Source organism: Prionailurus viverrinus, chromosome X (assembly GCF_022837055.1).
Source record: "Prionailurus viverrinus isolate Anna chromosome X, UM_Priviv_1.0, whole genome shotgun sequence".
Classification (NCBI taxonomy): Eukaryota; Metazoa; Chordata; class Mammalia; order Carnivora; family Felidae; genus Prionailurus; species Prionailurus viverrinus.
The window spans coordinates 6355364-6381800 of NC_062579.1; the positions used below are offsets into that span (position 1 = coordinate 6355364).

The 26437-nt window shown below is 44.4% G+C and overlaps 1 protein-coding gene across 3 annotated transcripts; it reads left to right on the top strand.

The window, feature by feature from the left end:
* Positions 1 to 941: 941 nt before the first annotated feature.
* TLR7 (toll like receptor 7) lies at positions 942 to 25712 on the top strand. Of its 3 annotated transcripts, XM_047844946.1 has the most exons (4): positions 942 to 1105; positions 1386 to 1485; positions 1849 to 1949; positions 21202 to 25712. In XM_047844946.1, the coding sequence occupies exons 3-4, from the start codon at positions 1947 to 1949 to the stop codon at positions 24349 to 24351; spliced, it is 3153 nt and encodes a 1050-aa protein (XP_047700902.1). In that variant the 5' UTR covers positions 942 to 1105; positions 1386 to 1485; positions 1849 to 1946; the 3' UTR covers positions 24352 to 25712. The 3 variants fall into 3 exon arrangements, with proteins under 3 accessions (XP_047700902.1, XP_047700904.1, XP_047700905.1); XM_047844948.1 differs by lacking the exon at positions 942 to 1105 and having other exon boundaries at positions 1158 to 1485; positions 1873 to 1949; XM_047844949.1 differs by lacking the exons at positions 942 to 1105; positions 1386 to 1485; positions 1849 to 1949 and adding an exon at positions 3070 to 3341.
* The last annotated feature ends 725 nt before the right edge of the window (positions 25713 to 26437 follow it).

A 26437-nucleotide genomic window follows, 5' to 3' on the forward strand; every position in this document is an offset into this window, starting at 1 on the left:
CAGCCAACCCACAGCCTTGCAAGGGGCGGGAGCCAGGGGCGTAAATACCCTGACCCCTCTCCACACGGGCCAAACCCAACCAGCAGCCTTTGGCACCCAGTTGGTCAAGTTCATACAGCTCCGCCTCCTGGGACACGGAGTGGAATGCAAAAGCTTGCAGGGCGGACCTGGGGTCAAGTGGAAAGCCCACAGCAGCGGGCAGGGTAGAGCGTTAGAGTCTCCTGCCTTTCTACTATCTCCTTCGTTCCTAAGCGTTCTCCGCCGGTTTCCTTCCCAGGTAGTTCCTATTTGTGTTGCTGTTTTCTATAGGATCCCCCTTCCTATCACCACTGCGTCAGTTGTCGTCTATACGTAGGAAAGCTATTGATCCATACCGATTGTTTGCATAGCAAATTGGCTCGATAAGAAGGTATTTGACGTTTACTGCCTGTGTAGCTATCACTTATGTGGTATGTGCGTTAATTCCATTACTTGTAAAGAAATAATACCGTTTTCTTTGTTTTTTTCTTTTTTGTTTTTTTTTTGTTTTTTTTTTTTTGGTACTTAATGAGATAACACATACAAAGCAGTAAAAACAGTGTTTGGCTCCTAACAACCCCCTCGGAAAGATCTCCGTTTTTATTCTAATAGGTTTATCAGCTGATCCGGGGTACCAGGGACTTTTCAGTATATTAACCCTGATCACTCTCAGCTGATTTCCCCCACGCCAACCTGCAGTTTTCCAATTCTCTCCGGGTCGACGAGGTGGACCGAAGAACTTTAAACATAACTACGGATGTTTTGACTGTCCCCACAAAAGGACCCAATAATCCGTTAAGAAAGGAACAGTTCTCGCGAGGACCCCAGTTCCAGAAACAGGGCTTTATATGACACTAGACTCCAAATGCAGCTGACCTTTTCTCCTGAAGTGAGTCAACCAGCCGGCAGATCTGTCTCTCAGGGGGGCCTAAGACAGAGCAAGGTAAATTTAGACCTGTCTCTCAGATATCTATCTACAGAACAGTGGTTCTCAACCCGGGGTGCCTTAGCTCCCCAGGGGATATTTCGCAACGTCTGGAGACATCTGTGGTTGTCACAACTGGAAGGGCAGCGCTACTGGCATCTGGTGAGTATAGGTCAGGGATGCTGGTCAACATCTTTCAACGCAACAAAGAATTCTCTCACCGAAAAGGTCAGACAGTGGTGAGGCTGAGAAAGTCACCTACAAAAAAGGAAGGAAGGTTGGTCAACCGGGTTGTTTGGATTTAGACAAGGCACTGCCCTGGGTATGGTGGGAGAAGTAAGAGGAACCTGGTGCTTCTGCAAACTTCATGTCTCGGGTGGTTGAAGTAGTTATGCTCCTCCCCTAACACCCCCAACTTTGTCTTTGCACTTGGAAACTCTAGGGCTGGCAGCCTGGAGCCTCTGGGACTCCATGCTTCCTGAAGACCATCTCTTCATCTCAGAAGCCTCCAGACATAGATCACTCCATGCAACCAAAAAAAGGTATTTTGAGCATAGGGACAAATTTGGATAATGTAACTAATTAGGTGTATGAGCCATTCTCAGTGGGGAAGGGAGGGGAGGGAACCCAAATCATATGCCAAAAAAAAAAAAAATCCTCTTTAAATCTAAAGAAAAATTTTGGTAGTCTAAAATGTCAGTTCCTTGAAGATAAAGCCAGATGTTTAAGAATAATAGAAATGGTTTTCTGGAGCGTATCTCTAGTTTACATAACTCGGAGGAAGGAAACACCATTGATGGCTGTTTGCAACAGCACGTTTTAGAGTGATGTCCCCAGCAAATTTTGGAGCTACAGTATGTTACCATCTTTGAAATGCACAATTTGGTATTTTCTCTTTATCTTAGTTGATGCTTTTGGGTCCATCTCAGGCCGATCGTGACACCTTTCACGCTCTGCTCTCTCCAACCGGACTTGTAGATTTCATCGTGGAGGAAGACTGAACATGGTAAGAACAGCCGAGAGATTCCCTAAAGAAGTGTTATCTGTAATCCTTGGGGGGAAGTACTGAAACCAGCTGGCAAGAGAGATGTTTAAGAATTTGTATTTTGGTTATTGGCGGAGGAAACTTCTTCGTGGTATTTCATAATCAGGATTAACCATGGGAGCATTTCATAATTGCAGATTAATCAAGGCGAGGTCTGTCCAACTTCCTGCAAGCGTTCAGGCGGGCTGTAGTGAGGACGAACAGATGTTTGAATTGGGGAAATCACTTCTGTGGGTCTAATTTGTTCATCCTACGTCGTTGGCTTTGAAACCGTACAAATCACTGAAGTTACTGGACAGCCGTTACGGCTTGCAACCACGGGTTTTGTTCAGGAACGAATGGAACTGGGGGAAAAGAGGCCTCGGTACAGAACTGGACTCCGTTGCCAGCATAGCACGGCCATGTGGGGATTTATAGCCAAGGAGCAGAGTGGCGGTCTGTGGGTAGAAAATGACTAAGACAAAACATCAGGGGTGGGGGTGGCTTCTGGATAAGTGGGCTTACCAGGATTCTTGCAGAAGGCAGGCCAGGGAGATTGGCTGTCACCTGGAGGATGTTAGGGGATGAGGGACTGTGTCAGATACCCGGGATGATCAGAGATCAATGGTGAGGGATTCTCGTTAAATGGACCTAAGAGGATTCATGCTAAAACTGGGCAGATGGACACAGAAACACAAAAGTCAAGGCCTAGTGACTGAGAGGTGCGTTCCAGGGCTGTTGTGAGGCTCAAGTAACAGGCTACGTGTTTGAGCTCTTCGTGGGCAGTGTGAGCTATTAGGGATGCCAAAAATTAATCAGAAAAGGACATCAGTGGCCTTTTGCTGAAATGATTTTGTCACCCAAAGTAGATATGATGGCGTGCATTCAGTGGGAGCCCACTCTGGTTTCTAGATGTCCATGTTGGCGTCAAGGCTCATTTTGTGTCTACGGTCTAATGAAGAGTTAACCACGGTGTGAGGGGAGGGGAACTATGTTACAAAGGAAACCGCTGCTTACAGTTTCATTTCCTAGAAACTCAGAGGTCTGTTTTTATGCAAACCCCTGCCCACATCTGCCTTTGCCCCTTGAGGGATGGAATAAGGGGACTGGTGATAATAAAGACCGTTCGCATTTACTGACCACTTACTAGACATCCAGCGTCATGCTAAGGGTTTGATGTCTGTGGATCTGTTTCAGCTTCAGAGCAGCCTTGTGAGGCACAGATGAGGGAACTGGGGCTTCGGGAGGTTCGAGAGCTTGAGTGGTCTTGGCTGGATGGCCTGATTCCAGGAGCCACGCTGTAGCCCCATAAATGTGAACTTCCATTATGATACCTTACCGCTGAAGAGAAAGAGAGAAACTGGTATATCTTTGGTAAGAAAACAAGTGGAAACAATTTGCAAAAGAAGACCTACAAAAGGCCAGAAAGCCCCGGGGAAATTTATTCAACCTTATTAATAGTTATATGTCCTATCCTTTGATCTGGAAACTCCACTTCTAGAAACCCTTCTTAAAGACATGATCAAGGAGGTGGCAAATAATTTATGAAGATGGTCTATGCAGCATGGCAAAGAGAATATGTCATGCCGGATGTTGAGGAGGGGTTACTTAATCGTGGTCACCCATTAAATGGAATGTTGTGTAACCACCAAATCATGTTTTTTAAAAGAACACTGAGAGACCTAAGAAAGTACTTATAATATAGTGGCAAATGAAAACGGCAAACTAGAAATTGATAAGTAGCATATATTTCTCGTGTGTTTTTTTTTAATTTGAGAGAGAGAGAGCAGGGTAGGGGCAGGGGGCAGAGAGAGAGAGAGAGAGAGAGAGAGAGAGAGAGAGAATCTCAAGTAGGTTCCATGCTCAGTACTCAGCTCGGAGCCCAACGCAGGGCTTGATCCCACAACCCCAGGATCATGACCTGAGCCAAAACCAAGAGTTGGACGCTTAACCAATTGAGCACCCCCAGGCATCCCTTCCTGATGTTTTTAATCTGTGCACACTAGATGCTTCCTCACTGTTGGTTAATCTGTGAAGATGGTTTACATGAACACATGTGTTACCTATTTGTGTTAATAGTTTCACAAAAGAGCCCTGCATTCTAACCATTTTACAGTTGAGAAATCAAGAGGCTCTTGAGGTAAACTGATCCACCAAAGTGAGAGGGCTCTCATGTGGCTGAATAAGAATTTAAAATCCAACCTTTCAGGAGCTCATGGGGCGCTCAGTCAGTTAAGCATCTGACTTCAGCTCAGGTCATGATCTCCTGGTTTGTGAGTTCGAGCCCTGTGTCAGGCTCTGTGCTGACAGCTCAGAGCCTGGAGCCTGCTTCGGATTCTGTGTCTCCCTCTCTCTCTCTGCCCCTCCCCTGCTCATGCTCTCTCTCTCTCTCTCTGTCTCTCTCTCTCTCTCTCAAAAGTAAATAATAAAATATTTAAAAATTTTCAATCCAATCTTTCCACCAAAAAAGCTCTAGCTAAGGCTAGAATGCTCCTCACTCTGTGTAATAGACACAGGACACGGAGAGCAGTATTAGAAAGACATGTGCTGATATGTAACCGTAGTCTGGTAGTTTTAAAGTAAAACATTATTCCACTCTTCACTGTAGCAAATTTCTTTGTGCCGAAGCAAAGAGGTAACCAGAAATTTATTTACTAAATTAAAGAAATCTCATCATTTAGAAATTTGAAAGATTGTGCTAAAATTAAAAGCAATCATTACAGATTAACCAACCAGTGTCTTCACACCCCAAGAACAGCTCGCTTCTGTCTCAGAAGCTTGCCAAATCTTAGGGCTGGGCGGTGCGCCATGGCCGGTCCCCAGCTTGCCGCCTATGTCTGTACAGCCTACAAGCTAAGAAAGCTTTTATGTTGTTGTTTTTTTAATGTTTATTTTTACTTTTGAGACAGAGAACGAGAATGAGAGCGTGAGCAGGGGAGGGGCAGAGAGAGAGGGAGACAGAGACAGGGGATCTGAAGCAGGTTCCAGGCTCTGAGCTGTCAGCACAGAGCCCGACTCGGGATTCGAACCCACGAACCGTGAGATGGTGACCACGGACGCTCAACTGACTGAGCCACCCAGGCGCCCTGAAAATTTTGATGTTTTTAAGTGATTGAAAAAGTCAAAGGAAGAATAGTATTTTATGACCCATCCTAGGTATGTTAAATTCAAACTTCGGTGCCCACAAATAGTTTTCTTGTTTGTTCAGATATTGTCTATAATGGCTTTCACGCTACAATGGCAACCTACTCGTTGGTTGAGTGGTTGTGACAGAGACCATACGGCCTGCAAAACAGAAAATACTTGCTAACTGGCCCCATACAGGAAAAGCGTACCGTGGTGGATTCTGGAAAACAAGTGGATAGAGTATATGATCAAATAAGACTTAATATCTCCTGGTCTTTAGTGCCTGTTGTAACGTGTAATAGCTGTTGAGTACCTAATTTATGTAAGACTACTATATAGCATTTTATTCTTTTATTTTGAAAACTAAGTCTGTTGGGCTAAAAATGATAGGAAGTAAATGATGAAAAGTCTATTTTTAAAGTAGGTGGGTTATAGCCTTACACTTACTTTTGTTTTGTTTTGTTTTTGATTACATAATGAGACTTTGGTATTTAAGATAATTACACTTTCCAGAGATCAGCCTACAATGAGAAATGTTTTTGAAATTTGCAAAAAACAAAAAAAAAGGGAGGGGGAGCTATTTTGTCATAAATTTATTAGGGAAATTCCAAGTGGAGGCTCAGTCTACCAAACGAATAGAAAAACAAGGAAATCAGAGGCTCCTGAAGTAAAATGATTCACCAGAGTGAAGTAACTTCCTTGCTCATGGTGTTTGGTTAGCACCCAGGGTGATGTCCATATCACTCTCCAGTTATCAAACAATTCAGGGCCCTACCCAGTTAATGGGAGTTCCCTCCTTGGTGAGTTACAGATAGACTACACCAGGTGGTGTGGTCACACTAAGAAAACTTTATTTGCAGCAAATAAGGAGACCACGGGGAATGACTTTCAAAGCCCCTAAGTGGATGTGAGTGGGTTCCTTTTACTTAGGGTTAGGATGAATATTCAGAAAGGGGAGCTTTGTCATCACAGGTCAAGGTGGACACAAGGTTGCAAAACAGGTGTACTTAGAAAACAGACGTACAGGAGCATCTTATGTTAAGCGTGTGCTCCTCCTGGGACGGAGACTTTAACACTTTAAGGCAGCAGGGGTAACTGTCGGACACGGGGAAAGGGCTGTAGAAGTTGCGGGTGTAAACTGAGCAGGGTCTTGGGCTCCTGATCTCCAGCAAGGAATACAGGGCCTTGCTGGTTCACCGGCTAGAACCACATCAGTTGACCTTGAGGAAAAAACAATTGTCTGAAAACAAGCTTTAGACTTTCTGGTACTTCCAATCCCATGGCGCGGTTTCAATATCGACAGGGCAACAGGTTAGTGACTTCAAATTCATGGGTGTCCAACGACTGCTCTTCTACTCACTCCTTGCCTCTCCTGTGTCCCTTTCCCATTATTTTCCAGCTGGCCATCAGCTCTGGTTCAACCCAGCCTGGCCACTCGCAGCATCCCCGCTGTAATATGAAATCCTTCGCTTCCCCAGCTTGCCTTCAGCACCCCCACCACCAGAAATGCATATTCCAATAATTCCTTTTCAACTTGGGCCACTTGGCTCTTTTCCTGCCCGTGTGATCTTGCAGATAGACTGGAGGAGCAGGTGAACCCATGGGGCTGTTGCCCCCCCTGGCACCTAGTAGCCCCCAGGGGCACTCAGTATGTTGGCCTTCAGATGGGTTGGCTGGTAAAGGCGTCGCGGTGAGCAGAACAGTAACTGTTCCCAGGCTTCCAATATTCCCATCTCAAGGTGGATTTCCTTCTGAGAGGAATTTTGCTGAGAGGAATTAAATCTAAGCAGAGTGTAGCCATGCAGAGTGTGTGAGAAAGGCCCCAAGGGGAAGGCAAATTACCTGCAAAAAGATGAGGGGGTTGGGGGTGGTTCCTTGTTGCCAGCAGGTAATCACACTGATTTCCTCGTGCAGTGTCTGCCTGGGCCTCCAGGAGGGTCCTGTCCTCCTTCTCCTCTGTCTTCCACATCTGCTGTCTTCTCACTCATAGCTGCTAAGCTTGCTTCCCACTTCACCGAGAACACTGCAGCCATTGGAAGAGGATATCCACATGTTCCCTCCTCCTTGTGCACCTACCTAGAGCTTCTGTACCTGGATGTCCTGCCAGACCACCTATCCAGTTCCCCGTCGCTGCCTAACACATCACCCCAAAATGCATTGGTGTAAAACAACCACAATCATATACTTTTTTTTAAAAGTTTTTTTACTTATTTATTTAGAGAGTGAATGAGCAGGGGAGGAGCAGAGAGAGAGGGTGAGAGAGAATCCCAAGCAGGCTCTGCGATGTCAGCAAAGAGCCTGATTTGGGGCTCGATCCTATGAACCATGAGATCATGACCTGAGCCAACATCAAGAATTGGATGCTTAACCAACTGAGCCACCCAGGCATCCCACAATCATATACTCTTATGTGTGGTGGGCTCAAGGGCCAACTGAGCTCAGTTAGGTGGCTCTGATGCTGGGTCTTTCACACCGTTACAGTCAGTGCCCAGGGCTGGACTCACCTGAAAACTTGCTCCCTCACAGGTCTGTGCCCAGGCAGGGAGACTCAACGGCTGCCAGCTGGGGTTGCTCAGGGGGGGTCTCTGTCTCCATGTAGTCTCACCAATATGGCGGCTGCAGTGTAGCCAAGTTTCTTACAAGGCTGGTGGCTCAGGGCTTTAAAGAAAGTGGGGAGAGAGACAGAGAGATCAAGAGAGAACGAGCACTAGGTGAGGGGGAAACCCTATCACCTTTTTTCTGTCCTAGCCTTGGAAGTCCTGTGGCATCACTTCTGCTGCTCTCTGTGCAAATTCTCACAAAAACCTCAAAGGAGGATAGGAGATTTGTCAACAAATGTGTGGACTCTTCTACTGAGGATGAGAGTTTTTTCTGTTCCTAGCTAAGACCAGTCTCCATGCTGGTGTGCTAGGTGTCCTCCCTGCTCTCCTGCTCAGGATCAGTGTTTGAGTACTCATCATCATCATCATCATCAATGCTTTTTGGTGGGTTTTTTTTTTGTTTTTTCATTCTCACCAGCATCACAACATGCTATTATTTCTCTTGTCCTAAAATAAATCCTCTTGACCCTCCTGGCCCTGGGAACACCTGCCAGTGTTTTTGTTCCCCTTTGCAGGAAATTTCCCAGAAATGTTTGCTGTTTCCAATCCGTCATCCTTCTAAGAACTTTGAAGTCGTATTTTCTTTGGCTTCACCTTCAAAATGTAATCCAGTATCTGGCACGTTCTTACCACCTCCACCCTTGCCAACTGGGCCTTTTGCTTCAATTGCTGTCCTAGCGTCTTGACTGGTCTCAGTCCTTCCACCTTCACCCCCTCACGGTCTCTTCTCAACACAGCACAACAGCACAGATCTTCTAAAATGTAAGTCAGGCCACATCACTCTTCAGCTCATAAGCTTGACACGGAACCGCATTCCACTCAGAGGAAAACCATCATCCTTGGAATGGTTGGCAAGGCCCTTCGTGCTTGGTGAGAGGCTGGGGGCCCTCCCTCTTTGACCTTATCTCCTATCATTCTTCAACTCCCCTTGCTCAGGGCACACCAGTCTTGCCATCATCCTTTGAATATTCCAGCATGTTTCCACCTTGGGGGCCTTTGCATTAGGCTTGTCCCTCTGCCTGGAATGCTTCCCCCCCGCCCCCAACTCCCTTAATGGAGCTGCATGGTCAACTTCCTCCTTTCCTTGAGATGTAGGCTCAAATGTCAACTTCTCAATGATGTCCCCCCAAACCACTGTATTTATGGCCACAAGCCCACCCTGCTCTTCCTTTTTCTATAACCTTGTCACCTAACATTGATATGATGATTATAGTTCTATACTTTTTGTTTATTATTTGGAGAATGTAAGCTTCAGAAGAGCAGGAATCTTTTCTATTTGGTCCACTGATGTGACCCAACGCTTAGAAGTGGGTACCTGGCACATAGCAGGTATCAATACATGTTGAAATTTTCATTTTTCACAATTTACTTTCACGTTATTATAATAAGGTTTTATTACATGCTCTGCAATCTTTAATTTTTTTAAGTGTGTATTTATTTTTGAGAGAGAGAGAGACAGAGTGTGAGCATAGGAGGGGCAGAGAGAGGGAGACACAGAATCTGAAGCAGGCTCCATGCTGTCAGCACAGAGCCCAATGCGGGGCCCAAATTCACGAACTGTGAGATCATGACCTGAGTCGAAGTCAGACGCTTAACCAACTGAGCCACACAGGCGCCCCTGCTATGCAAATTTTAAGATGTTTTTAAAAATAAAAGGAATACCTGTTCTTTATTTAAAAACTCAAAGAATAGAGGATATAGCATGTTCTTTCCTACCCCGCAGAGGCTCCCTTTCTTACCCCTTCCCAGAAAATATCACTGTTGAGTTTCTAATGTGTCCTTCTGTACTTTTCGCTGCAAGTACAAATCAAATATTTGTATCTTTATTCATCATAAAGGGTTCATATGCTATATGTTATTTTCATGCCTTAAAAATTCATTTTGTTTATAACTGAATAACATATCTTGTGCAGCTTTTCATGTCAATACCTATAGGTCTACCACATTCTTTTTATTTTGAGTTTTTAAAGTTTATTTTATTTAGAGAGAGAGAGAGCACAGGAGGCGCTGAGAGAGAGGGAGAGAGAGAGAATCCCAAGAGGCTCCCCACTGTCAGCACAGAGCCTGACCCGGGGCTCGAACTCAGGGACTCTGAGATCAGGACCTGAGCCAAAATCAAGAGCTGGATTCTTAAGTGACTGAGCCCCCCAGGCGCCCCCACATTCTTTTTAAAGAGATGTTTGGTGTTCCGCTATGGGTGGTTTCTCAGTTTTAACCATTTCCTCCAGTTGATAGATCCTCATCCAGTTCTTCCCAGCCTTACTGTTTCAGAAAGCTGAATAAAACTCACAAAACAGTGTCACCTGAAGACATATAAGGCTTATTATAAAAAGATGTGCTAGTTGTTGTTTTCTCATCTCTGTGGAATCCTTAGGGGCTCATGGTGGTTGGAAGCCTTGCTTAGATCATTTTGAAATGGCAGCAGCCTGAGCTTCTGGGGATCTAGGAAGACTCACAGCTGAGGTCAGACGCAGGCAGATAAGTTTCAGGGGGCTCCAGGCCAAGGCTCAGAAGCATCGAGTAAGCACAATAGAAAAGGAGCGTGGAGGGGCGCCTGGGTGGCGCAGTCGGTTAAGCGTCCGACTTCAGCCAGGTCACGATCTTGCGGTCCGGGAGTTCGAGCCCCGCGTCAGGCTCTGGGCTGATGGCTCGGAGCCTGGAGCCTGTTTCCGATTCTGTGTCTCCCTCTCTCTCTGCCCCTCGCCCATTCATGCTCTGTCTCTCTCTGTCCCAAAAATAAATAAACGTTGAAAAGGAGCGTGGAGGTCCGTTAGCTCAACCCACACAGTTTGTGGATGAGAAAGTCAAGGTTTACGAGTGTTTAGTCAGTAGCCCTGCAGCAGATTGAGAGGCTGACTCCGTTCCCAGCTTCCTGGACAGCGTGTTTCCCTATTTGCCATCCTAGCCTCCAGCCTTAGACCTGCGGGTGGGAAGCAAATGTGGGTCGCAGATCAGGAGAACTCGGTTCTGAAGGCAAGTTCAAGTCCTGCCAGGAAATGGATGCAGCCACAAGGATGTGTTTTGGCACTTTGAAGGGTTTCTTCAAGCTTCTGTTTGAAGGGGAGGCAGGCAGCATTACCTTTCGGCCTGACTAGCCTTTGTCTGCAACATTGTTTGCCCCACCTGGATTGCCCTGACAGCAGAGATCTCCCAGCTCAGGAGACACACGTGGCCTCTGAGCGGCAGTAGTAGAGGGATTTGGTTCCTAGCTGGGCAGGAATGGTGTCCGACTCCCCAGTATTCCCCTCCTTGGCCTAGCACAGTCTTTTGTGTAGGTTACATACCCAGTATGTGTGTTGGATAGCTGTGTGAGCATATAATTCTTTTGTGAATGTAAACCTGAGCATGCCTGTAAGTTTACAGATTCATGAGCTACCCTGACCTAGCATTGCTGGACAGCAGATGGAATCCATCAGAAGTGTATCATCCGAAAAGGCTCTCTTTTTCCCTCAAGTTGGTCCTACTCAAATTGTAAATCCCTCCTTTTGGTATTTGGCAGATTTCTTTATGAAAACTCTAAGTAGCATAATATGGACACATCACAGTGCTAAGAATCCTTGAACCGAAGGAGAAATACACTAAGATACAGACACAGGCCAAGTGCGTTTGCTGTAACTGTGTGAAGCACCTTGAAGATGATTGCTCAGCATATGCACTTGGACGCTTGGTTCGAAGTTGCTTCTCTGATCTCTGCCTCTTCATCAGTGAGATGGGAATATTTATATGTCCTTTCAACTTTATTGTCAGGGCTTAGTGATGTCCTAGCAACACTGTGTCTCCTTCAGCATCTGGCACGTAATAAGCACACGTGAAAAGGCCACGCCATTGTTTAAAAAAAAAAAAAAGCAAATGGCCGTCTGGTGACTGTTCAGTGTGAATTCGACATTTTCCATTTTCACAAGAAGAGGCGATTTACTGAGAGAATAGAACACCTGTGCATACAAAATCAAACATTCCCTTTTTGACCAGTTAGCTCGCTAATTGAGCATCCGGATTTACCCAGTGGATTTGCATGTGTAGTTAGCTGGGATTTGCAGCCGAAGCTGAGCCTGGTGTATGTCATGGTGTATTACGTTAGTTTACAAATCACGTTACTGAAAGGCACATGTCTTTAGGCAATCGTGGCCCAAAAATCAAAACAAAACAAAATAACGTGAATTATTTGTAGCAGATGAAAATATAGGGCCGGCTCAACACTGAGTGAGCTCTGTTTGAAGACTTTTACTTACTTACTTACTTATTTTAAGTAATCTCTACACCCAATGTAGGGCTTGAACTCAATGACCCTGAGATCAAGAGTTGGATGCTCTATGGACTGAGCCACCCAGGAGCCCCTTTGGCACTGAGCAAACTCTTATATTGAATTTTGTTGAAGCTAAGGTCCCCACTTTACTGTTAAGCAGGTAGTTCCCAGTGGTTTGAAAGGGGACATTTCCACTTAAGGAAGAAAGGAAAACTTCACATCTTTCAATCATCTTCTCAAGAATATTTTTTAGGGGCGCCTGGGTGGCGCAGTCGGTTAAGCGTCCGACTTCAGCCAGGTCACGATCTCGCGGTCCGTGAGTTCGAGCCCCGCGTCAGGCTCTGGGCTGATGGCTCAGAGCCTGGAGCCTGTTTCCGATTCTGTGTCTCCCTCTCTCTCTGCCCCTCCCCCGTTCATGCTCTGTCTCTCTCTGTCCCAAAAATAAAAAAAAATAAAAAAAAAAAGAATATTTTTTAAATTTGGAAGCCTCAAAAGGTATTATTTCTCTTTATCGTTTTAAAAAATACTTATTTTATTTTTGAGAGAGAGAGCATGAGCAGGGTAGGAGCAGAGAAAGAGGGAAACAGAGGATCTGAGGCAGGCTCTGCGCTGACAGCGGAGAGTCCGATGCGGGGCTCAAACTCAGAAACTGTGAGATCATGACCTCAGCCGAGGTCGGACGCTTAACCGACAGAGCCACCCAGGTGCTCCTTATTTCTCTTTAACACATTTGGGAAGGTTTTCTTCCTTGAGTCAATTTTTCCCCCTCCTTTGCTTCTTCAGAACCCAGCCTGTCACTGTCTATCTGCTATCTCTGAGTTCCAAGCTCCTGGTACAGCCGGCACAGAGAGCCAGGAGACGGCCCATCTGCCATAGGACATTCCAAGGGCCAGCTGGGCTGAGGCTCAACTACTGAGCATAGGACAGGGACAGTCCCGTTCCGGGTATGCCTGTTCCCAGGAGAGACAAATGAGCTCGCCATTCTTACTGGGGTTTCAGGTTCAAGGCGACAGAACTGAGAAAGGATCAAGGAAGGGGCCTTCTGCAGTTTCACTTCCCATGCCTTCCTCTGACACTGTCCCCTTTCCTTCTGGGGTACTTTCCCACTTCACCCCTTCTTTTTAGAGGTGCCAAGCCCTCCTGGTGTCTCCTCGCTTCCTTGTCAACAGTCTGACCTTTGGAATACTTTACCATTTATGATCATTCAATGTGTGTCTTCCATGGGATTTTAAGAAAGTTCAAAGCCTTGATTTATTCAGCAAATACTTATGTCATACTCACCACGTGGCAGGCCATCGTAACGATAGAGTACATGTAAAGACAAGCAAGGTTCCGGACATAAGAGTGTTCACCACCCAGAGGGAGGATTGCATGCCTTGACATGGAGCCTGCTGGAAAAGTAGCAAAACAAAGCAGCCAAGAGCACAAGCTCTGAGTCGTGCCCTCTGCTTTACACTCTCTTCGTAAACAAACCTAGTTCTTAGCATTGGAATGACGAGGAAATCATTCGCTAAATGCCATTGGTGGAAATTAGCGGTGCGTGAACGTGCTTAACAGGCTTTCAAAGCAGTATAATTTCTTTTAATATTTGGCAGGCTTGGGTTAAATTTGCTTAGAGTTAATTCTATGCATGAGTTTCGTACAGCCTAAGATTTTGTCTAGGCCAGGGGTTTGCAAACTACGGCCTTTGGGCCAACTCTGACCACCTGTTTTGTATTGTTCGTGAGCTAAGGATGGTTTTTATAACTTTAATGAGTCACATTCTTAATGGTAATTGAAGTACCCACATGATCGCCTCAATTTTGCCTAAAATATTTACTCTCTAGCCCCTTCTGGAAAAAGTTTGCCATCCCGTGGTCTAGACCAGTGCTCTCTAATAGAATTTTCTACAGTATGCCTGCACACTCGAATACTGTAACCTCGAGCTTACTGTGCCTTTTGAGCACCTGAAATACAGTTAGTGTAGCTGAGACACTGAATTTTAAAATTGCATTTAATTTTAATTAATTTAAATTCAAATGGCCACACATGACTGGTGGCTATCATATCAGACCGAGCAGCTCTAGACCATTTTATTTATTAGTTTTTTAAATTTCTTTTAAGTTTATTTATTTTGAGAGACAGAGAGAACAGATGAGAGGGAGAGAGAGAAACCCAGGCAGGCTCTATGCTGTCAACGCAGAGCCCGATGTGGGGCTCGAACTCACGAACCACTCATGAACCATGAAATCATGACCCAAGCTGAAACCAAGAGTTGGACGCTTACCCGACTGAGCCACCCAGCTCCCCTAGACCATTTTAAGTGAAAAGATTCTGTATTCTGTCAATGTTCCTCATTCTCAATTTCATCAACTCCCCAGAGGCTGTAGGAGTCAAGGGCAAGGCAGCACTGCTAGTCAGATTCTTGCCCTGGACTGACTTTCATTGTCTGCTAGAAAATACTTAATGGAAAGTGCTGGAAAAATGCATGTGAGCACTCGCGCTCTCTTAGGGCTGCTCTTGATTCTGTCCATTCATCTGCCTTCATTTGCGGTAAAGCAGTGGGCTTTTTCAACCCTGCCCGGCCCCAAATTAAGGAAGGCTTAATCAACTTTAGAGTTCAGGCTGCCGGCAGAGAAAACCTCACTTCCTTCCATCACTGCTCGCAGATGCTAACTTCAGCCATAGCTCATGCCTCTCCTAAGACTGCTAAAAACAGTAAGAAGCCATCAACACGCATCATGAATATTGCCAAACCGTTTCCCCTAAGAGTAAAGCCACAAGTCAACAGTTGGCGTTCATGGTGACTGTAGTTCACAATACTGAATTGTATTTTGGAAAGTTGCTAAGGGAATAGGTCTTAAACGTTGCCATCACAAGAAAAACAGCTGTCACGATATGAGGTGATGGATGTTCACTAGACTTGTTATAATCATTTTACAATATACACCTATATCTTGCTCATCGCCTGATACCAACATCCCATATTTTAGGTTCTCCCACAAGCAGCAATTTACTGCCAAGTTCTGAATTCCACAGTGGCTAACAGTGGGTTTACATTGGTAGAGTAGAAAAGCCAATGAACACGGGCTTAGTATAACAATTTTGTGATTTCTCAGAAGCTCCTAGAGGTTAGCAGCTCAGCGTCCTGATTTGTACTATGCTCTGGGAGGTCATGCAAGGATCTGGCGACTCGAGATCACCTACCCTGTTGCTTCACCACCCCCGTCACGTTGTCCATGGAGATTACTCAAAAAATAAAATAAAATCAGGGGTGACCGGGTGGCTCAGTCAGTTAGGCATCGACTTCAGCTCAGGTCATGACCTCTTGGTTCACGAGTTCGAGCCCCGCATTGAGCTCTCTGTTGTCAGTGCGGAGCCCTCTCTGAATCCCCCATCTCTCTCTCTCTCTCTGCCCTTCCCCTGCTCACTTGCTTCCTCGCTCTCAAAAATAAACATTAAAAACAGAAGTTTAAAAAAAATAATAAAAACTGGGGCACCTGGGTGGCTCAGTTGGTTAACCATTCTGACTTCAGCTCAGGTCATGATCTCACGGTCTGTGGGTTCGAGCCCCACATCAGGCTCTATGCTGAACAGCTCAGAGCCTGGAGCCTGCTTCGGATTCTGTGTCTTCCTCTTTCTCTCTGCCCCTCCCCTGCTCATGCTCTGTCTCTTTCCATCTCTGAAAAATGAATAAACATTAAAAAATTTTTTTTAAAATCTTTAAAAATAAATACAATACAATACAATACAATACAATTTGGAAATATCATTAGTTCTTTCCAGACAAGATGCTGACACTTCTATATGTGTAGTTTAATTGTATGTTCTTATTCCATGGGCTATTTTTTGATACTTGCAATTAATTATTTTTATCATCCTCATCAAGTCCAGAGATTGTTCTATATCTCCCAATATCTTTTTCTTCTTTTTTGTTTTGATGGAGAGAGAGCATGAGCTGGGGAGGGGCAGAAGGTTGGAGGGAGGAAGAGAGAGAGAGAGACTCTTAAGCAGGCTCCATGCCCAGTGCAGAACCCAATGTGAGGCTCAACCGTGAAATCATGACCTGGGCCGAAATCAGGAGTCGGAATCTTAGGAGACTAACAACCCTGGGGACCCCTTCCCTTTATTTCATCTCATACTGATAGAATCGCCATTTATAATTGGGCATATACCACTCAGAAAAAAAGATTATATTTCCCAGGCTCCCTTGCAGCTAAACATGGCGTGTGACTAAGGTAAAGCTAATGTGATGTGAGAGGAAGTGAAATAGGCAATTTGGGGGGTGTATCCTTAAATGGTGGGGCTGTTCCCCTTCTTCCTATCTGCTTCCATCTGGCTTCTTGTAACATGGATGTTGTAGCCACCTATCTTGAATGATGCAAAGGCAGACAACGTGCCAAGAGTGGTGAAGTGACAAGGTAGATCACACAGTTCTTCCAACCGTCGATCCAGAGCTGGGTTGATCTGGCCAGAGTTGGTACTTCTGTCTGGGTTGATCCCAGAGAGTGTCCTCAAGAACGTGGGTTTGAATCCCCGGGCAAATAGAAGAGATAGAATGTTATCCCCTGGGGAGTCTGGGGCTGTAGCCTAAAGCAGTTGACTCCAAAGGGAAATTTCTTTGAAATATTTTGCTTTATTTCATTCATGCATGCATTCACTCTTTTATTCATGTGTTTATCAACGTTTATTTTATTTTGGGACAGAGAGAGACAGAGCATGAACGGGGGAGGGGCAGAGAGAGAGGGAGACACAGAATCGGAAACAGGCTCCAGGCTCTGAGCCATCAGCCCAGAGCCCGACGCGGGGCTCGAACTCACGGACCGCGAGATCGTGACCTGGCTGAAGTCGGACGCTTAACCGACTGCGCCACCCAGGCGCCCCTCATGTGTTTATCAAACATAGTGCAACACAAATTAAGTGCCAGGCATTGTTTTACACAAGGGCACACAAAGCCCTGCTCTCTTGGTGCTTATATTCTCATGCAAGATACACATTAAACAGATAAGCGCATAAATTATCAGCAAGATAATTGCTGATTGTGTTAAGGGCCATGAAGGAAATAAAGCAGAGTAGTCTAGTACAGAGTATATATACCTCTCTGTGCCTCAATGGACTCATCTGAAAAATGGAAATAATAATAGAGGTCTGTAATTCCAAAACCTCCAAACTGAAAGCTTTGTCTTCACTCAGTCAACGGCAAACATACGACTTGAATTCATTTGGATGTGAATCTTGATCTGAACTTGAGTAAGTTAGTTTTCTTTCTTCCTTCCTTCCTTCCTCCCTTCCTTCCTTCCTCCCTTCCTTCCTTCCTTCCTTCCTTCCTTCCTTCCTTCCTTCCCTTGATTTTTCTTCCTCCCTCCCTCCCTGCCTTCCTTCCTTCCTTCCTTTCCCACTTAGTGTGGATAATTCTTTGTTTCACTGCACAAAATTTCAAGTGTTTGGTGATGGGATACTGCCCCAGGCCCCAGTAGGAACATTACATAACATGTGGATCCATATATCCTATTGCCTTCTAAGATCTGAAAATTCTTAGTTCCAAAACACATCTAGCCCCAGAGGTTTTGGGTAAGGATTGAGGGTCTGTAGTACCACTCACATGTGGTTCTTACGAGTTAATATATCGAAACATTGAAAATGATGCTCAGAATATAGCAAGTGCTGCTTACTAGAGAAAGCCTGACTGAGTGTGTGTTATGTATGTAGACACCTGAGGGATGAGAATGACCTGGCTGTGGGAAGAGGAAGGGAACGATAATTTCAGGAAGAGGGAACAGCAGGTGCCAAGACTGGTTCGAATGCAGAACAGAAAATAGGCCAGATGTCTGGTGTGTGGTCAAAACAGGGGAAGGATGGTTCAAGGTCATGGAAGTAGGGTGGGAGTCAGAACATGCATGATGTAAGCAATAATAAGGATTCAAAGTGTAATAGGAAGTCACTGTAGTTGATGTGACTCATATTTATAATGAATGCTTTCATGCTGTTTGATGAATGGCTTGTAGAGGAGACAGAGAATTGGGGGACCATTTTGGAGCCTCTTGTGGTAGTCTGGGTAAGACCTAATGGCTAATGGGGGTAAGGAGGTGGCAGTAGACATGGAGAAAAGTGGACGAGTGCAAGAAAAAGTTTAGAAATATGGAAGGATAAGAGACTTTTTGATTAATTTTCCATTCTAGTTTATACTATGTCCATATGTAGAGTCATTTCACGGTCGTTGTCTCAGGTATGTTAAGGTCAGGGTTTGCTGGACCCAGCTCATACAGGCTTGCCAGAGCAATTCTGCACATCCCTCCCCAACTCTGCACTGAACGGCATCACACTGGCAGTTCCAAATTGGCCATGGTGGGAGTCTTTACACTATGGGAATTTGCAAATGCTGCAGATCAGGACTTAACGAATCAGAGATGTGGGCGGGGGAAGGACAGCGGTTGTTAAACCACTCTTATTATGCCTATAACTCAACTGCCTTCATCTTAGAGCATTCGTTTCCCCCCATCATAGAAATACTTAAACTAGGCATATTCCAGAGAACTCAGTTGATGGCTGTCACTTCATGTTTTTAACTCTCTAATTTAGGGATCCCCCCAGTTCTTCCCAGGATCTCATCTAGGTTCATGGGAGGGGGCTCATAAGAGGGTACCTGGTTCACAATTTGTCCCTTATTCATTTGGCCCCATTTAGAATACAACTAACCTCCAGGTCAACAGTAACACCCTTCGCAGCATTACTTATTACCTTCCGATAGTGGGGTTCACGAACTCATCATGTCTTCTGGCAGAAGCATGGCTGGAGATGGGGTCCAGGGTCTGGGATCCCATAATCAGGGACCATAAAAATAGCTCCCTCTGCATCTCTCCTTTTCCCATCTTGACTCAACCCCTCCTCCCTGAGTGATGAACATTTCTCCTAAATCTTTGAGTAAGATTGATGCTCAAGGGAGATATACCACGTTTATCTATGAGCTTCCTATAACCCCTGGCCAATTGCCATATCTCCCCAGGGATCTGAGTGCTCCACATTGGGGAGTATAGCCTGAAAGGATAACTAGAATTTTGATGGGTGGAAATGGTAGAACAGACTAGTCCAGGTGAAAAGACTTGCAAGTCAGGGAGCTACACATTGGGCTTGGGGTTAGTGACTAGAGAAGCTGAGAGGGGCGTTGTATGAGGTGAGCCTGGACAAGTAGGTATAAATAAAGCCAATTACCAGAAGACTTTGGATGCCATGACACAAAGTTAGGGCTCATTCTGTAAAAAAGGGGGAAAGAAAGAAAATAATTTGAAAGACTTCAGAGTAATGTAATCTGATTAATCTTAGGGAAGCTTAATAGTTTGGGTGGGTTGGAAGAACAAGAGCCTGAGATCAAGGATGATGTTTTAGCTAAAATGGCAAAGCAAGGAGGATGTCAAGGAGGTCAATGAAGAACGTCAACTGGACTCAGTGAATGGTTTTAATGAGGAAGAGGAGGAGACAGGGTAGTGAAAGAGAAAAAAAAGAGACAATGTTGTGCCTCTAACTTCAACTCTAAGCATCTCAAGATGCATGAAGAAGCTCTTTGAGATCCTTCTGAACCATCTTTCATTAGAGAAAAAGAAAGCTGGGGGGAAATTTGCTTATTTACCTTGTATTAGAGGAATTAAGGGAAGTAGGCATTTGGTTTATTCGATATCACCATATTTGGTTGATTCAGTCAATGGGGAAGACAAAAGCATTAATTGATCTAGAAGCTTGTTGTAGAGACACAGGCTACATCATTCCATAGATAAGCACCTGTTAAACTAAAACCAGTGTTCTGGAGTAAAATATTGATAGAGATCCTGAAACTTGAGGGCAAGTCCCTGGTTAAACCACCCTCTAAGCAGGGCAAGTTCAAGTTAATATGGTGATTAGCAAAGCTCTTTAGTACTTCCCATATTACCTTTTAAGGTCTTTCTCCCCCGGGTCCCAGTTTCTCCCCTGATAAATCTGGATGCCCAAGAATCAGCATTATGGGTAGGTTTCCATATGTCCCAGTTTGCCTAAGAGAGTCTTGGTTTTCTGGCAATAGTCTTAGCGTAATTATATATTTTTTTCTTAAAGTTTATTTATTTATTTTTAGAGAGAGAGAGAGAGGGAGAGAGAGCAAGCACATGAGTGGGAGAAGGGCAGAGAGAGGGAGAGAGAGAATCCCAAGCAGGCTCTGCATTGTCACCACAGAGCCCAACGCAGGGCTCAATTTCATGGACAGTGAGATCATGACCTGAGCCACAATCGAGACTGGGATGCTTAACTAACCAAGCCACCCAGGTACCCCTAGTCTTAGCATAATTCCTAATAGGTCTGCCTTCCTTTCACTCTCATAAGTATCCTCTTTTTTAAAATTTTTAAAAATGTTTTATTTCTTTTTGAAACGGAGAGAGAGGCAGAGCGCAAGTGAGGAAGGGGCAGAGAAAGGGAGATACACAGAGTCCGAAGCAAGCTCCAGGCCCTGAGCTGTCAGGACAGAGCCCGATGCAGAGCTCCAACTCATGAACCATGAGATCGTGACCTGAGCTGAAGTCAGAAGCTTAACTGACCGAGCCACCCAGGCGTCCCCATAAGTGTCCTCTTTGATCAATCAGGAGTCACCCAGACGGTTCCCTGACTGTCTGCTCTGCTCTCTCCTTTCCACATTTCTGTAATGTAAACCCAATGTGTATGGGATTCTATGTATCTCCCTCTCTCTGCCCCTTCCTCACTTGTGCTCTGTCCATCCCCAAATCATCTTGGATTTCCAAAAACAATCCAAGAGGAAAGCCAGCTCATAGAATGGCAGTGCTACTTAGGATATTGAGAGCCTTGAATACTGTGAGGTGTAATGTGCAATGTGTACCAGAGCGGGCTTAGCCCGCAAACAGTAATTGCACTAAAGTCTTAATGTGTTATTTGTCCCAGTGTATTTTCATTTTAATATTCTTTCATCCCCAAATTTCAGACTTTGGCAGCTAGTTGATAGCTCTTCCATTGCACTATTTTTAAATAATAGTGAATAGGAAAGTGTGCGTCTATCACTTTGAAAGCTATGTAACTGAAAGGCTAAGATGCTAAAAGCTAAAAATGTAACTAAATTATTAGGAACCTTAGTAGTAGACAAACACAGTCACGGAGTGGGAGATGTCGTCCAGGCAATGGAGAATAAGACTTGATTTGTTTATTTTAAACTGTAGCAAAAGAGAGGCAGCAAATAGGAATTTTCAAATCTGATTCTTGGTGTATTTTAGAACGATTTAGAATGATGGTGATTTGTTCTTTCTTATACTTTCAGGTGTTTCCAATGTGGACATTGAAGAGACAGTCCCTTATCCTTTTTAACATAATCCTAATTTCCAAACTCCTTGGAGCTAGATGGTTTCCCAAAACTCTGCCCTGTGATGTCACTCTGGATGCTCCAAAGGCCCATGTGATTGTGGACTGCACAGACAAGCATTTGACAGAAATTCCTGAAGGTATTCCTACCAATGCCACCAACCTCACCCTCACCATCAACCACATACCTGGTATCTCTCCAGCTTCCTTCCACCAGCTGGACTACCTGGTAGAGATCGATTTCAGATGCAACTGTATACCTATTCGACTTGGGCCAAAAGACAATATGTGTCCCAGGAGGCTGCAGATTAAACCCAGAAGCTTTAGTAGACTCACTTACTTAAAATCCCTTTATCTGGATGGAAACCAGCTTCTAGAAATACCTGAGGGTCTTCCCCCCAACTTGCAGCTGCTGAGCCTTGAGGCCAACAGTATCTTTTGTATCATGAAGAATAACCTAACAGAACTGACCAACATAGAAAAACTCTACTTGGGCCAAAACTGTTATTTTCGCAATCCTTGCAACGTTTCATTTTTCATAGAAAAAGATGCTTTCCTGAGTCTGAAAAATCTAAAATTGCTCTCCCTAAAAGATAACAATATCACATATGTCCCCACTACATTGCCATCCACTTTAACAGAACTCCATCTTTATAACAACGCCATTGCAAAAATCCAAGAAGATGATTTTCATAACCTCAATCAACTGCAAATTCTTGACCTAGGTGGAAACTGCCCTCGTTGTTACAATGTCCCGTTTCCTTGTACACCCTGTGAGAATAATTCTCCCCTACAGATCCACATGAAGGCTTTTGATGCATTGACAGAATTACAAGTTTTACGTCTATACAGTAACTCTCTTCAGCATGTGCCCCAAAGATGGTTTAAAAACATTAAAAAACTTAAGGAGCTAGATCTTTCACAAAACTTCTTGGCCAAAGAAATTGGGGATGCCAAATTTTTGCTTCTTCTTCACAACCTTGTCCAATTGGATCTGTCTTTCAATTATGAACTTCAGGTCTATCGTGCAACTCTGAATCTGTCGGATGCATTTTCTTCACTGAAAAACCTGAAAGTTTTACGGATCAAAGGATACGTCTTTAAGGAGCTGAGCAGCCATAACCTCTCCCCGTTACGTGGTCTCTCCAATCTTGAAGTTCTTGATCTTGGCACTAACTTCATAAAAATCGCTGACCTCAGCATATTCGAACAATTTAAAACATTGAAAGTCATAGATCTTTCAATGAATAAAATATCACCTTCAGGAGATTCAAGTGAAGTTGGCTTCTGCTCTAACACCAGAACTTCTGTAGATGGTAATGCACCTCAGGTCCTTGAAACATTACATTATTTCAGATATGATGAGTATGCAAGGAGTTGCAGGTTCAAAAACAAAGAGACTCCCTCTTTCTTGCCTTTTAATAAAGATTGTTATGTGTATGGGCAGGCCTTGGACCTAAGTAGAAATAATATATTTTTTGTCAAGTCCTCTGATTTTCAGCATCTGTCTTTCCTCAAATGCCTGAACTTGTCAGGAAATACCATTGGCCAAACTCTCAATGGCAGCGAATTTCAGCCTTTAGTGGAGTTGAAGTATTTGGACTTCTCTAACAACCGGCTTGATTTACTCTACTCAACAGCGTTTGAGGAGCTACGCAACCTGGAAATTCTAGATATAAGTAGTAATAGCCATTACTTTCAATCAGAAGGCATTACTCACATGCTAAACTTCACCAAGAACCTAAAAGTTCTGAAGAAACTCATGATGAACAACAATGACATCTCTATGTCCACCAGCAGGACCATGGAGAGTGAGTCTCTTAGAATTCTGGAATTCAGAGGAAATCATTTGGATGTTTTATGGAGAGATGGTGATAACAGGTACTTAAAATTCTTCAAGAATCTGCTAAACTTAGAGGAGTTAGACATCTCTGAAAATTCCCTGAGTTTCTTGCCTTCTGGCGTTTTTGATGGCATGCCTCCAAAACTAAAGACTCTCTCCTTGGTCAAAAATGGGCTCAAGTCCTTCAACTGGGGAAGACTCCAGTATCTGAAGAATCTAGAAACTTTGGACCTCAGCTACAATGAGCTGAAGAGTGTCCCTGAGAGATTATACAACTGTTCCAGAAGTCTCAAGAAACTGATTCTCAAGTACAATCAAATCAGGCATCTGACAAAGCATTTTCTACAAGATGCTTTCCAGTTGCGATACCTGGACCTCAGCTCAAATAAAATCCAGATTATCCAGAAGACTAGCTTTCCAGAAAATGTCCTCAATAATCTGGAGATGTTACTTTTGCATCATAATCGGTTTCTGTGCACCTGTGATGCTGTGTGGTTTGTCTGGTGGGTTAACCATACAGAGGTGACTATTCCTTACTTGGCCACAGATGTGACTTGTGTGGGGCCAGGAGCACACAGGGGCCAAAGTGTGGTCTCTCTGGATCTGTATACCTGTGAGGTAGATCTGACTAACCTGATCCTGTTTTCACTTTCCGTATCGGTGGCTCTTTCTCTGATGGTGATTACAACAGCAAACCACCTCTATTTCTGGGATGTGTGGTATAGTTACCATTTCTGTAAGGCCAAAATAAAGGGGTATCAGCGTCTGACATCACTGGATTCTTGCTACGATGCCTTTGTTGTGTATGACACTAAAGACCCAGCAGTGACAGAGTGGGTTTTGGATGAGCTGGTGGCCAAGTTGGAAGACCCAAGAGAGAAACATTTTAATCTGTGTCTTGAGGAAAGGGATTGGCTACCAGGGCAGCCAGTTCTGGAAAACCTTTCCCAGAGCATCCAGCTTAGCAAAAAGACGGTGTTTGTGATGACAAACAAGTATGCAAAGACCGAGAACTTTAAGATCGCATTTTACTTATCCCATCAGAGGCTCATGGATGAAAAAGTAGACGTAATTATCTTGATATTCCTTGAGAAGCCCCTTCAGAAATCCAAGTTCCTCCAGCTCCGGAAGAGGCTGTGTAAGAGTTCCGTCCTTGAGTGGCCGACAAACCCACAGGCCCACCCGTACTTCTGGCAGTGTCTGAAAAATGCCCTGGCCACAGACAATCACGTGACCTATAGTCAGGTGTTCAAAGAGACGGTCTAGCCCTTCTTTGCCAAGCGTGACTGCCTGACCTACCAAGGAAAAGCTTGGCTGTCTAGATTGTCCCATGAATGCCTCACTAAAAGGGTGTTGTTAAAGTCTCCAAGACCTGGGATTGTCCACATCAGAGAGGAGAGTCACAGTGTATGACAAAGGAATTGGAAAAATGGAATTTCTATAATGCATCACATCATCTTTCCGATCTCTCTGTGACTCCATTGGCACTTGAGTCTCCCCTTTCTGTTTCTGTATAAGACACGACTGGGAGAAGGGCGGCAAGGAGAGGACATAAGGCTCTGATTCTCCTGTAATTCTCTTGTGATTATTAAATACACACGCAATCACGAAATTCAGAGGAATCGTGCTTCTACTCCTAAGAAGTACCGCTATGTATGGAAATAGGGTAAAAGATGCTCAGGGCCTACGTGTAGGACATCACAATGTTACTAGAGTTAGTGAAATGAAAACACAGGGAACGCAACTGATTGCTTCTGCATCACCTAGCGCCCCCTTCTGCACAGATCGACTGTTGCCCTCTCCAGAACCAGGCGGCACAGGCCCTCTGACCCTGGATGTCTGTCCTTTGGAACTGTGAGAAAAAAGTGTTAAGTCATCCAGCTGATGATATTTTGTTATACAGCCTCCTGAGCGGACTCAAACAAAGATTTTTATCTGCATTGCAAAAGGACTATAGCCAAAGTAAAATTGCCTCATCCAATGGTCTTTGAAACTGCTTTGCTAACTAATATCGTATATCTGTAATTATCTGCCAACTTGATCCATCAACATTAGGTGGTTTTTATTATTATTATTATTTTTTTTAACATTGGATGGTTTTGATGGTAAACTCTGAAGGAGGACCCCCAAGAACATTTATTTATTTATAGTTATCAGGCAGGGATGACAATTCTTTGGATTCCTTTAAATGGCATGGGGGAGGAGAAGCCAAGGTTTACAGACCTCAGCACTCAGAAAGCTTCAGTCTTGAACCCCAGCTTTCGCCCTCAATGGCAGCAATAGAAAGGACCAAGACATTCTGAAGACACACATACTTTCAACTGGGTATAAAGCCACATGAGCTCAAAGTTTGAAACCTGATCACTTTGCTTTCTTTCAGGAAAACAGTGACCTACCGAGGTGTCTGTGCCCTTTGGAAAATAGTGTGCGTGGGTTCAAATCTCAGAGCATTAGTTGGGAGATATTGTATTTTCCTCATGTATCAAAATGCCAAGGGTTGTAAGTATAGCTGTAAATACACAGTATATGAATTATTTCCAAATAATTGACTTGTAATCAATAAGGGTCACAAATTCCCAAATTAATCTCTGGATGAGATGAATAAAGACATAAGCTCCAAGAACCAACTATTTGTCAATGTCTTTAAGCTTTATTGTACTTAACAGATGCCTTTCTTCTTCAGTGAAAACAAAGGTAATATCATAACAATCGGCTCTTGGCCATCGTAAAGTTTCTTCTATCACAACACATCTACACATAATGTTGAGGTTATTTTGGTGATTTATAAACCATAAAGCACTTGGAGACAACTTAAACATCTTCTGAAATGGGTTAAGAGGAAGGGAAACTGAAAATCATGCATCTCGGAAACCACAGCATATTTTGACATGAGGCTATGTACAGGGTTTATTGTAGAAAACAACTGAAAGGACATCAATTACATTCTTTGTAATCTTGGTTAATCACTCTTAACCTTCTGAGAGCTCTGTGTGGAGTTCTGTACTGCCAGGTGCCCTCCAAAGCTCTGAATGTCCTGCTTCTCGGCTGACACCCGTCTGGTTGGCTCCATTCTGGAAGGGACTCTGGACTCTCCATAGATCCCACACCACTGTCAAGGCTTGGCCCCCAGTTCCTTTCACCTCTGGACCTGCGAGGTTGTGTCCTTCCTCCTCAGACACATCCCGTGCCTCAGCAAGACTTGGGCATTGGCGGGATCCAAGCCAAGGGGGAGCATTTGGCAGGGCAAATATTATGGCTGACAGAAGGCGAAGCAAGTGTCTGTGGTCTCTAGAGGAGAGAGGGGATCAGTGTGACCACAGCTCTGTGTCTGCGTCGGGTCTCCTGGCCCCAT